Source organism: Crocuta crocuta, unplaced genomic scaffold, assembly GCF_008692635.1.
Source record: "Crocuta crocuta isolate KB4526 unplaced genomic scaffold, BGI_CrCroc_1.0 scaffold143, whole genome shotgun sequence".
NCBI lineage: Eukaryota > Metazoa > Chordata > Mammalia > Carnivora > Hyaenidae > Crocuta > Crocuta crocuta.
Genome location: NW_027529175.1, coordinates 5,136,278 through 5,149,471, shown reverse-complemented (window position 1 = coordinate 5,149,471; position 13,194 = coordinate 5,136,278). Strand labels below are relative to the sequence as shown.

The 13,194-nt window shown below is 38.5% G+C and overlaps 1 protein-coding gene across 1 annotated transcript in view; it reads left to right on the top strand.

Moving 5' to 3' along the window:
- Positions 1-13,194, top strand: part of SMC1B (structural maintenance of chromosomes 1B) — a 71,092-nt gene that overhangs the window by 5,114 nt on the left and 52,784 nt on the right. Inside the window, exons 2-4 of the mRNA XM_077758014.1 lie at positions 8,893-9,081; positions 11,658-11,770; positions 11,858-12,061. Coding sequence (XP_077614140.1) covers positions 8,893-9,081; positions 11,658-11,770; positions 11,858-12,061 — 506 coding nt within the window. The remainder of the gene's footprint in view (positions 1-8,892; positions 9,082-11,657; positions 11,771-11,857; positions 12,062-13,194) is intronic.

The window sequence follows — 13,194 nt, the reverse complement described above, 5'->3', positions numbered from 1 at the left end:
TTTGCCGCTCTCACAGTCAAAGCTGCTAGAGCTCTCATTTGGACTATTGCTCTAACCTCCTAACACATCCCTCTGCTTGCTTTCTTGTCTGCCTGCAATTCATTTTCACAGCACCCAGAGTGAGTGGTTAACACACAAACAAAGGAAATCTATAAATCAGAGCACTGCCTCATTTAAAACTCTCAAATGGCTTTCCCCCACACTTGGAAAAAAATCTAGTATTTCCTACCATGATCCACAAACCCCTTTGTGATCTGGCCTCTGTGTATTTCTCTTCCCTAATATTCTTTTTTCCTGTATTTACTATGCTTTGGTCAGAATCACTTTTCTTTTTTGCCCTCCTTACACAGACTAATCTTAATTCCATTTCAGAGTTTTAGCATATGCTGTTCCTTGGACTTAGAATGCTTTACTCGCAGAGTTTCATATGGCTGCCACTTAAATGAATTCTCTTTCATCTTTAAATGAATTCTCCCTGTCACACCCAGAACATTACCAGTCTGGGCCAGTTTTACCTCCTTCATAACCTGTTATCTTCCCTCTGTTGCCACTACTGTCAGTGTTTCAGGCTCTCATTTCTTCCTTGGTTTAGTGTAGTAATCTTTTAGCTGAGTTCCCAGTCTTTGGTCTTCCCCTGCTTTAATCCATGTGTCACACCTCAGTAATCTTCATTTGTTTCCACAAGAAGATCCATTCTGTTTCTTTTTTTTTTTTTTTAATTTTTAATGTTTTATTTATTTCTAGGAGAGAGAGAGAGAGACAGCGTGAGCAGGGGAGGGTCAGAGAGAGAGGGAGTCACAGACTGAAACAGGCTCCTGGCTCTGAGCTGGCAGTCAGCACAGAGCCCGACGCGGGGCTCGAACCCACAAACCGCGAGATCATGACCTAAGCGAAAGTCGGACGCTTAACCGACTAAGCCACCCAGGCGCCCCAGATCCATTCTGTTTCTTGATAGATGAGGAAAAGACATTTGAAAAAATTCAGTACATGAAAGGCTGATGGGTTCAAATTAAACAGTTTTGGTTGGATTCCATTATAGGTGATGTTGTGTATTTCACATTGTATTACATCACATAATATCTATTTGTTTTACCACTAGTGATGCTAAGATTGACATTTTAGGATCAGGATGGTGACAGTGATCACTACATTATACAATTAGTTTTTCCCTTCCAACTAGTCTGCTAGTGTTACTAGTGTTACTGTGACATAATACAAAAATGTTCATCAACCAGTTATACAAGTGTGTTTTTTAAATTTTATTAAGTTTTAAATTTTAATTCCAGAATAGTTAGCATACAGTGTTATAGAAGTTATAGAACTTATTGTTATAGTGTTATAGAAGTATACAACACAGTGATCAAAAAATTCTATATATTACTCAGCATTCATCATGGTAAGTATATACTCTTTAATCCCCTTTATTCCCCGTCACCTGTTTCATCCATCCCCCACCTCTATCCTCCGGTAACCGTATTTCTTCTCTAAGTGTTTCTTGGTTTGTCTCTCTCTCTTTTTCCTTTGTTTCTTAAATCCCACATGAGTGAAATCATATGGTATTTGTCATTCTCTGATTTGTTCCACTTAGCATTGTGCTCTCTAGCTCCATCCACATTGTTGCAAATGACAAGATTTCATTCCTTTTTATGACTACTCTTACATGTCTTGGCCAGTGTAAATACATCTATAAATATAGGGGTACATGTATCCTTTTGAATTCGTGTTTTTGTATTCTTTGGGTAAATACCCAGTAGTGTGATTATTGGATTGTAGGGTAGTTCTGTTTTAAATTTTTTGAGGAACCTCCATACTGGTTTTCAGAGTAGCTACACCAGTTTGCATTCCCACCAACAGTGCACACGTGTTTCTTTTTCTCCACATCCTCACCAACACCTGTTTCTTGTGCTTTGATTTTAGCCATAATGGCAGGTGTGAGGTGATACCTCATTGTACTTTTGATTTGCATTTCCTCAATGAGGAGTGATGTGGAAGATCTTTTCATGTATCTGTAGGCCATCTATATGTGTTCTTTGGAGAAATGTCTGTTCATGTTGTCTGCCCATTATTAACTGGATTATTTGTATTTTGGGTGTTGAGTTGTATAACTTCTTTATATAGTTTAGATAGTAATCCTTTATTGACTATGTCATTTGCAAAGATCTCACATGCAAAGATCTCTGTAGGTTGTCTTTGAGTTTTATTGTTTTCTTTGCTGTGCAGAGCTTTTTATTTTGATGTAGTTCCGGTTTATTTTTGCTTTTTTTCCCCTTGTTTCAGGGGACCTATCTAGAAAATATTGCTACAGCTGATGTCAGAAATTACTGTGTATGCTACCCAAATGGTTTTAATGCCAAATAATAATTTTGACTGAATCAGCATTTCATGAAGGTTTACAAAACTGAGGTTGTTTTTTTTTTTTTTTTTTTAGCTTATTTTGGAAGAGAGAACATGGGTGCACATACTTGTGTGTGAGTAGGGGAGGGGCAGAAAAAGAGGGGGACAGAGAATCCCAAGCAGAGAATCTCTGTGCTCACAGTGCAGAGCCTAATGTGGGGTTTGATCCTACAAACCATGAGATTATGACCTGAGCTGAAATCAGAGTTGGACACTTAACCCACTGAGCTAATCGGGTGCCTTTCATTCAGCATTAACATAACTATGTTTTCACTAAGCCTTGATTCTTGTCATTGCAAATATTTTTTCTTACTTTGAAAATCGTAGCTCCTAACATCACTAATATACTTATTTGCTTTAATCTGTAACATAGAGAAAACGATCTTAAAACTACCGATGCCAATATCATTACAAACAATAAAGACACTAAAGGAAATTTAAAATTCTTTTATACTTCTTTTTGGTCCTTGAACTATATCCCACTAAGAATGTACAGTCAGAATTTTGTGATCTGAGGTCCCTTGAAATAAACCATTTCTCAATATGGTTATCACAATTTAATACTCACTTAAGTTTACTTGTTTCTGTTTTCATTTATAAAATTTTTATTTTTATTTTTTATTTTTTTTTAGAGACAGGGAATCTTAAGCAGGTTTAAGATATTAATGGGCTCAATATCATGATCCTGAGGTTATGACCTGAGTCGGATGCTTAACCGACTGAGCCACCCAGGTACCCTTTGTTTGTAGAATTTTTAAATTTTGGTTTTGGTTTTTGTTTTTTTTTTTTTAATAAATTGGCAATGCATACACATATTTCAAAGCTCAAAACTATATAGAAAAATAGACACCAAAAATCTTGCTTCTGCTCTGTTCTTCCTGTCAGGGTCCTAACAGGAAGCAGGTGACACACTCAAATGAAGACCATTTGTTTACAAAGGGAGTAATTACAAATGTGTGGGAGGCTATAAATGAATTGCAAGGTTAGCATGATGGGTCTGTCCCCACCCAAGGCCTAGAGAAGAAGGAACCCAGAAGGAAATTTGAAAGGGTAGTGACCTATCGAAGGATACGATAGTTAGAAGCCACCTCACAGAGAGAGAAGCAAGGGAATAAATACCCTGTTCTTTTCCTTCCCTCCTGCCTTGGCTCCCCATTGGCCAATCCAAGAAGAAGCCAAAAGGCGTGAGATCCTATTGATCCCGGGCAGGATGCAGGGTAGAAAATGGACCAGGAGAAGCAGACAGGTGTCCGTCTCCGTTCCCATGTCCTGCTCTTCACCTTGTAAAGATGACCATTCATTTCTTGACTGTCTTTCAGTGTTTCTTTTTGCAAATGCAAGCAAATACGGATGTGTTGCTATTTCTAACCCCTCACTTCTCATGACATCAAAGTTCATATTTTTTTACTATATATGCTGTTATGCACTTTGTAAATTTCCTGTATCCTCTTCTGTTCTCTTTCTGCTGTGTAACTCTCAGTTGTGTAGGTGTTATACAGCTACTTCAGATATTCCTTTAATTTTTGGACACTTGAGTTATTTCCAATCTTTTTCTGTTAGAAACAACCTGTAATGAATTGCATAATTGTGTATTTGCCATCGTACGGTTGTGCACATAAATCAGGGATATAGATTTTTAGAAGTGGAATTGCTGACTCAAAAAATGAATGGGTTTAGATAAAGTGTTAGTATACAAAATATATACAGAAGCTATACAACTCAACACCCAAAAAACAAATAATCCAATTAAAATGGGCAGACAACATGAAGAGAGAGGTTTCCAGAGAACACATACAGATGGTCAACAGACACATGAAAAGGTCTTCCATACCACTTATCATCAGGGAAATGCAAATCAAAACTACAATGAGATACCACGTCATACCTGCCACAGTGGCTAAAATCAAAAGCACAAGAAACAACAGATATTGGCCAGGATGTAGAGAAAAAGAAACCCTTGTGCACTGTTGGTGGGAATGCAAACTGGTGCAGCCACTGTGGAAAACAGTATAGAGATTCCTCAGAAAGTTAAAAACAAAACTAGCCTATGATCCAGCAATCACACTACTAGGTATTTACTCAAAGAATACAAAAACACGAATTCAGGGTCTCCTGAGTGGCTCAGTTAAGTGTCCGACTTCAGCTCAGGTCATAATCCCACAGTTAATGGGTTCGAGCCCCGTATCAGGCTCTCTGCTGTCAGCTCAGAGCCTGGAGCCTGCTTCGGATTCTGTGTCTCCTTCTCTCTCTGTCTTTCTCCTGCTCGCGCACGTGCGCGCGCTCTCTCTCTCTCTGTCTCAAAAATAAATAAACATTTAAAAAATTTTTAAAAACCCCACTAACTCAAAGGGATATGTGCACCCCTATGTTTATAGATGCATTACTTTACAGTGGCCAAGAGATGTAAGCAGCCCAGGTGTCATCAACACCAAGTTGAAGCACTCTCCCTCCCTCCCTCTCTCTACATATATATGTATCCACACATACATCTATATATACACCACATACATGCATATGCACACACACATACACATACACACAGTGGAATATTATTCAGCCATAAAAAAGGAATGAGCTCTTGCCATTTGCAAAGACCTAGATGGCGCTAGAGAGTATAATGCTAAACGAGTTAAGTCAGAGAGATAAACACCATATGATTTCATATGTGGATTTAAGAAACAAAGCAAAAAGAAACAACCAAGAAACAGACTCTTAACTATAGAGAATAAACAGATGGTTACCAAAGGGGAGGTGGGCTATGAGGATTGAGGAAATAGGTAAAGGGAATTAAGAGTATGCTTATCATGATGACATGGTATGATATATGGAGCTATTGAATCACTATAATTTATACCTGAAATTAATGTATGTTAACTATACTGGAATTCAAGTAAAAAATAAAGATGAACAGATTTATAATCTCATTAACTATTGCCAAATTTCCCCTTTATAGCGGTTGTATCATTTTGTAATTCCAATAACAATAAATGAAAGGGTCTGTTTCTCTTCTCCCTCACCAAAGGAATGTTTTCAGAGTTTTGGATTTTTGCCAATATGATAGATCCGGTAGGCAATGCAGTTTTAATTTACATTCTCTTATTATGACTGAGCTTAAGTGTCTTTTCATATGTTTAAGGGCCTTTTATATTTCTTTTTCTCTGAATTGCCTTTTTATGTCCTTTGCTCTTTTTTTTTTGGTAGATTATTGTCCGAGAAATCTTGATAAAACATGTCTGAAAAAGTCACTGGTATTCCTAAAATCCTCCAGTGGCTTTACGTAATCTTCAGCATAAAGTTTAATTTCTCTCTTAGCATTTTCAACCTGGTAAGTTCTGCGTCACCTATATAAAATTATTTGCCATTAAAAAAATTTTTTAACACTTATTTCCGAGAGACAGAGAGAGAGAGAGAGAGAGAGAGAGAGAGCATGAGCAGGGGAAAGGCAGAGTGAGAGGGAGACACAGAATCGGAAACGGCTGCAGGCTTCAGGCTCTGAGCTGCCAGAACAGAGCCTGATGCGAGGCCCAAACCCATGAACCGTGAGATCCTGACCTGAGCCAAAGTCAGACACTTAACTGACTGAGCCCCCCAGCTGCCTCCTATTTGCCATTTTTTTACTGGAATGATAGCATGCTCTCTCACTTCTCCATACCTATGACCAAGCTGTTCTCTTTTCCTGGAATGGTAGGTTTGTCCCCTCCCCAAACTTCTAATTACCCTTTAAAACTTAGCCCCGAATCATCTCCTGCTAAAGTCTACGCAGAGCCTCCAGTAGTTAGTGCTTCTCTTAGGTGTGTGGTGTGTTAATTTTATTTTAGGATTTATTCTAGTGGATTATAATTCTTTGCTTTTTGTGGGAAGAGTATAGATTTTGGATTCAGACACCTCCAAAACCTACGATTTGCTTGACCTTGAGTCTCTACTTTTTAATTTATGAAACAAAACCTACCTCATAGGATTGTTGCAAATACTGAGTAAACAGATGTGGAATCTCTGGCATAAAATGGAGTTCAATACAAATTTGTCCTATAACCCACTGTTGTAAGCACCTTAGAAGAGAATCCTACCTATTATTTAGTTTTAGCCCTGATATTTAGCAGAGAGCCTGGTTAATAGGTGCTCAGTAAATGCCTGTGGGATGAATGAGTGACTTTGAGGAAGCAAGAGCATGATGGTTGAGGAGTGCAGCTACGGGGCTCCTGAAATAACGGGGACTTGAATGGGCAGAAGGATGGGAAAGGAAGAAATGGAGGAGGACATCAGGAGGGCCTGCAGAATTGGAGTGAGAAGGGGCTTAGCATGTTAGGTACGAAAGCAAGTGAATGGGAACATTGAGGTTTTAAGATGGGAGAGTGGTCGTGTAGTGTTTAAATCTTTGAGTATTTGGTCCATCTTCATCAAGTGATAACGACCTACAAAATAATTCTTCTGGAATTGTTACTTTCCTGATGTTGGTTTTGAGTTGTTTACATCAGAGGTCCTCTATCTGACCATTACCAGACTTGACTTGGTTTGTTCATCCATCCATCCATCCGTCCATTCATTCTTTTCAGCAGATGAGTCTTAACTTTACACTGGCTAGTAAGTAGACTCTTAATAAATGTTTCCTGACCATCCTATCTGAACTTGTCTCTCCCAGTTACCTTCTATTCTGTCACCCAGTTTATTTCCTCATGATACTTATTCTAGTATGTAATTGTTTTCTGTCTCTCTTAATAGAATATAACCTTCATTAGGCAGGGAGGTTTTTTTGTCTTGTTCTTAAATTAATTTGAGTAAGCAAGTGTTTATTTTAGGCAGATTTTTTTAATGTTTATTCATTTTTAAGAGAGCATGAGTTGGTGACAGGCAGAGAGAGAGAGGGAGACACAGAATCCAAAGCAGGCTCCAGACTCTGAGCTATCAGCACAGAGCCCGACGCGGGGCTCCAACCCACAACTGTGAGATCCATGACCTAAGCCAAAGTCGGACGCTTAACTGACTGAGCCACCCAGGCGCCCCAATTTTAGGCAGATTTTAAATAAGGATTGACCAAAACCGGTTTCTCTTTAAATCTGTTACAGTCAGACTTAATTCAGTTCAGTTAGTACTCACTTTGATCTATCTGGCTTATAATAGCTTTCAATCTGCAGATTGTCAGTTAACCCAAGAAGCCATGTTTCATACCCAATAGTTAATTGAAACTTAGCTAAATAAATTTATAACATTTTAACCTCCTGTAATTCTTTTTAGGAAGATTATTAACTGGGGCACCTGGCTGGCTCAGTCGATAGAGCATGCAACTCTTGATCGCAGGGTTGTAAGTTCAGGCCAAGATCATAAACTTCTAAAACTAAGTCATATTTCCACTGGCTGACAGTATTTTCTTTGTATTATCTTCCCCCTGTTCTGGCATTGGAAATTTAAGTTACTTGTGGATATGGGGGAAGGAATGTCATAGATAGGTAGGTAGATCGATCGATCGATCGATAGAGATGGTAGTAGCAATGACACCTTGGAAATTGTCTTAGAGCAAACTGTGGGCTCATGATGGAATAACAGTTTGGCCTTTGGATCAGGAATCCCCAAGACTAAACCCCCCCGCCCCATTTCAATGATTTGCTAGGAGGATTCACAGACCTCAGCGTAGAGTTGTACTCAGGATTGTTATGTGTTACAGTGAAAGGGAACAGAGCAAACTCAGCAGGGAGAAGCACATGGGGACAAACTGATGAAACCAGGCACAAGGTTCTAAGAATCCTCTCCCCAGTGGAGTCACACAGGACAGGCAACTCCTCCAGCAGTAAGTAGTAGCAGTATACATGAAATGTGTCTACCAGAGAACCTCAGGTAAAGACTTAGTGCCCAGGGTTCTTCTGGGGAATGGTCAGCTAGGCACCCTCTGTCTAGCACAAACCAAAATCTACCAAATTTCAAACTCCTAAAAAGAAAACATGGGTCTAGCATAAATCATATTGTATAAACGTTTTAGGCACAGTGAGACATTCTTATCAGAAAATGGTGGAAACCCTCCTAAAATACAAATCCCCAGATGCCAGCCAATCTTGTGAGCAGGACTTTCAAAGGATTGCAGGCTCAGGCCTGCTCTATAACTTTTCTGTACCACCAGCAACTACCAATCAAATAGTCTGGCAACCTTATTATAGTCCTTGGGAATAACTTGGATATAGTTAGCCATTTTTTAAAATAGGTGATGGTTAATATTCATAAAATGGAATAACTGAAATTCAGAGAGGTTAAATGATTTGCCATAGTATAATATTTAATAATGGAAGAGAGTTGGAGTTTAAAACCACTTACTTAAGATCCTTAAATTCTGCCATAGCTGCACGGAAGAACCCAGTGATCTATGTAAAACTGTTCGTTCACAAGGCAGTACTACTATTTAGACAGGTGTATTGGCTGTATTTCACTTCCATTGGTGGCTTCTTTGGCTCTGGGCAAAGTTTTTAAATTATTATTAAGGGATAACTTTTTTCTCTCTCTTTTCTTTCCCAGGAAAATCTAATGTAATGGATGCACTTAGTTTTGTAATGGGAGAGAAAATAGCTAATTTAAGAGTGAAAAATATTCAAGAACTCATTCATGGAGCACATATTGGAAAACCTGTCTCTTCTTCTGCGAGTGTAAAAATTGTGTATGTGGAGGAAAGTGGAGAGGAGAAAACATTTACAAGGATTATCCGAGGTATTTTTTTTGTACATACTTGATTATGAGTCCTTTGACTTTTCAGAAGTTAAGCCAAATGACCTGTTTTTTATTTTTTTGAAGGGTGTGATTTATTATTTCTATTAAACTAGAGATCTGCTTTTTCTCTCTCTCTCGGATGACAAATTTCAAAAGCAAATAATAGAACCTCTATGATTCTCCACTAAGACTCTTCTTAAATCACACATAGTTGTTCAAGTTTCTCTACTGTCAAAGAGCATTTTTCTACTGGTTATTAGGTTAAAATAAAAGAGATTCTTTATGTATGTTTATCTGTTTTCTTAGTGATGAGTTGATATATACACACATACTTGCCAAGTTTAGAGAGAGAGCATACCTGCGCATGTGAGCAGGGGAGGGGCAGAGGAGAGAGAGTCCCAAGTAGGCTCCACGCTGTCAGCGAGGAGCCTGGCGCAGGGCTCAGTCTCACAAATTGTGAGATCATGACCTGAGCCAAAACTAAGAGTCAGATGCTTAACCAGCTGAGGTACCCGAATGCCCTATATTTTTGGCTTGTATAAAATGGTGTTCTACCACTAAGTGGCAATTTGAGTGAAATATATGAGTTTGTATTTGGTGATTTAAATCATGAAATTCCTGTTTCTTGAAGAAGCAAGATTGAGAGTTGTTTATGAATATCTTTTCTATATGTTAAGAGTTACAGAGTCTTCATAATATAGGCATGCCTTGGTTTTGGTTTTTTGTTTTTGATATTTTATTCTGGTCCACTAGAACATGGTCTTAATGTTTCAATGTATAAATACTATTTTATAAATAAATACTTATATTGTATACTTATATCTTAATGTGTAATTTAAGTATTCTACCACTTTATCACCCAGATATATTTATTGGTGAATTTTCTCACTTTTTTTGGGTTTTTACTCAGAAGTCTCTGTTTCAGTAAGGATTCTATAGCCTACTCCTTATTTAATTAATTGTAAATTTATTTTTCTCATTTTTATTGAGGTATAATTGACAGGTAAAAAAATTGCATGTATTTAGGGGTACCTGGCTGGCTCAGTCGGCAGAGCATGCAACTCTTGATCTTGAGGTTGTGGGTTTGAGCTCCTGTTGGGCCTAGAGCTTACTTTGTAACACTTGACCAATATCTCCCCATTTTTTCTCCCCCTGGCATCCACCGTTCTGTTCTCTGCTTCTATGAGTTTAACTATTTGGGATTCCACATATAAGTTGATGCAGTATTCCTGGGCTCTCTATTCTGCTCCATTGGTCTCTATGTCTGTTTTTATGCCAGTGCCATATTGTTTTGATTACTGTGGTTTGGTGATATATGTTCAGAACAGAAGTGCAGTGCCTCAGCTTTGTTTTGTTCTCAGCCCGTCTGTCTTTGTTTGGGCTGCCATAACAAAATACTACAGACTAGATAGCTTATAAACAATGAAAGTTTATTTCTCACTGTTCTGGAGGCTGAAAGTCCAGGATCACATTGCCAGTATGGTCAGATGAGGGGCTGTCTTCTGGGTTGCTTACAGCTCATTGGGTTCTCATATGGTGGAAGGAACTCGGGAGCACCGTGAGGTCTCTTATAAGCCCACTAATCCCATTTATGAGGGTTCCATAGTTGCAAATTAATCACCTCTCAAAGGCCCCATCTTCTAAGACCATCACTTTGGGGGTTAGGATTTCTATGTATGAATTGACGGAGGACATAAGCATTCAGTCCATAATACTATCCTGTTTAAAATTGTAATGTCTTCGGGCGCCTGGATGGCTCAGTTGGTTAAGCGTATGACTTCGGCTCAGGTCATGATCTTGCAGTTCGTGGGTTTAAGCCCCATGTCAGGCTGTGTGCTGACAGCTAGTTCAGAGCCTGGAGCTTGTTTCGGATTCTGTATCTCCCTCTCTTTCTGACCCTCCCCTGCTCACGCTGTCTCTCTCTGTCTCTCTCTCAGAAATGAATAAAACATTTAAAAAATAAATTTAAAAAATTGTAATGTCTGTTCCCTGCCACAGAAACTTCCATATCCCCTTCCCAGCTCTCTTTTACTTCTTAGCACTTAATACTTTCTCACATTATCTTTACTGTACTTACATATCTCCTTTTTGTCTGCACTGTGGGATGTATAAGCTCCTTGAGGTCCAGACTGTCCTCTGTTTTGTTCACTACTGTAGAATTCTCCTTGGCCTATAGTAGACATTCAATAATTGTTGACTGGTTAAATGCATTTATTAATAACACCTATGTTCTTACATAACTGGCCACTTTAATAAGAAAAATAATTTTACTATATTTTGAATAGTTGTTACATGTCTAGTATTTATAGTTCTTTTTTTTTTAATTTTTTAGTATTTTATTTATTTCTGAGACAGAGACATACACAGCGTGATCAGGGGAGGGTCAGAGAGAGAGGGAGGTACAGAATCTGAAACAGGCTCCAGGCTCTGAGCCGGCAGTCAACACAGAGCCCGACACAGGGCTCAAACCCACGAACTGTGAGATCATGACCTGAGCTGAAGTTGGATGCCCAACTGACTGAGCCACCCAGGCGCCCCTAGTATTTATAGTTCTAATAACAGTTTTATTCTCTTAGGGGGATGCTCAGAATTTCATTTTGGTGATAATCCGGTGAGTCGTTCTGCTTACGTAGCTGAGTTGGAAAAGATAGGCATCATAGTCAAAGCACGGAATTGTCTCGTTTTTCAGGTAAGGGGCTGTACTAGTCTATTTGGTTCATGATTTTGAAAAAGCATCCATATATTTTATGTTGATGTGCTTTACTGTTTTTAAAAGGGAGCTGTAGAGTCCATTTCAATGAAAAAACCCAAAGAAAGAACCCAGTTTTTTGAGGAAATCAGCACATCAGGAGAGCTCATAGGAGAATATGAGGAAAAGAAAAGGAAGTTACTGAAAGCTGAAGAGGATGCACAGTTTAATTTTAATAAGAAAAAAAATGTGGCTGCAGAGCGCAAACATGCAAAATTAGAGAAAGAAGAGGTAAGGTGTCTCGAAGATGAACCAGTAAGAGTTGGATACAAAGATTTTCTGTCTGATAGCATTACTACACACTGGCTTCGGGTTACCAAAAAATTTTTTTAAATAATATAAGACAAAGCCCACTGTTCATTAAAAATAAGCTTTTTGATGTGGTTTCTACTGTTCTGTTTTTGTTTTTTCCTAAATAGGCAGTACTAACCTGAAAAATATCGGATTTTACCAACTAAAAATGAGCTTGAGGGGTGTATATCTTACATAGCATAGGCTTTCGACTTTTGGGTCTTGTCCTCTTACACTGTTTTAAATTATTGAGGTCCCCAAAGAGCTTCTGTTAATGTGGGTCATTTCTACCAATATTTATTGTATTTGAAATTAAAACTGAGAAATTTAAAAAATACATTATGACCAATGTAAAAACAGCAATAAGAAGCATTACACATTAACGTAAATAACATTTTTATGAAAAATAACTGCATTTCGTAAAACTAACTAGAAGGGTGACATTGTTTTACATATTTATAATCTCCTTAATATATGGCCTAATGGGAGACCGATGAATTCTCCTGTCTCTTCCTGTATTAAATCTTATTTATGTCCGGGCCTAGCAGCTTTACCCACCATCGGCTTTCGCACCATCAGTGTAAGTGTCGGCACAATGAAAAAGGCAAATGAAGTCTTATTATTATTATGGAAAGAGTTTTGACTTCTCGGGTATCCCTAAAAGGGTATTGGGAACCTCTAGGAGGCCATAGACATGCTTTGCAGATGCTGTTCTGTGGTATTTCATGGTGCGCTTTACAGTACCTCATACAGTACCTAATTTATGGTGGATAGTTCTTTATGTTTAGAGCGATCTTTGTCTGGGTGGCTCAATTGGTTAAGCGTTCAACTTTGGCTCAGGTCATGATCTCATAGTTTGTGGGTTCAAGCCCCACGTGGGTTTCTGTGCAGACAGCTTGGAGCCTGCTTTGGATTCTAGGTCTCCCTCTCTTTCTGCCCCTCCCCTGCTCACACTCATGTGTATCTTTCTCTCTCTCAAAAATAAACCTTAAAAAAAAATTAAAACGATCTTTTTAAAATACAAATCAGATTCTTTCTCCCTTTTTTCCTTTTGAGAGGAAGAGAATGAGTGG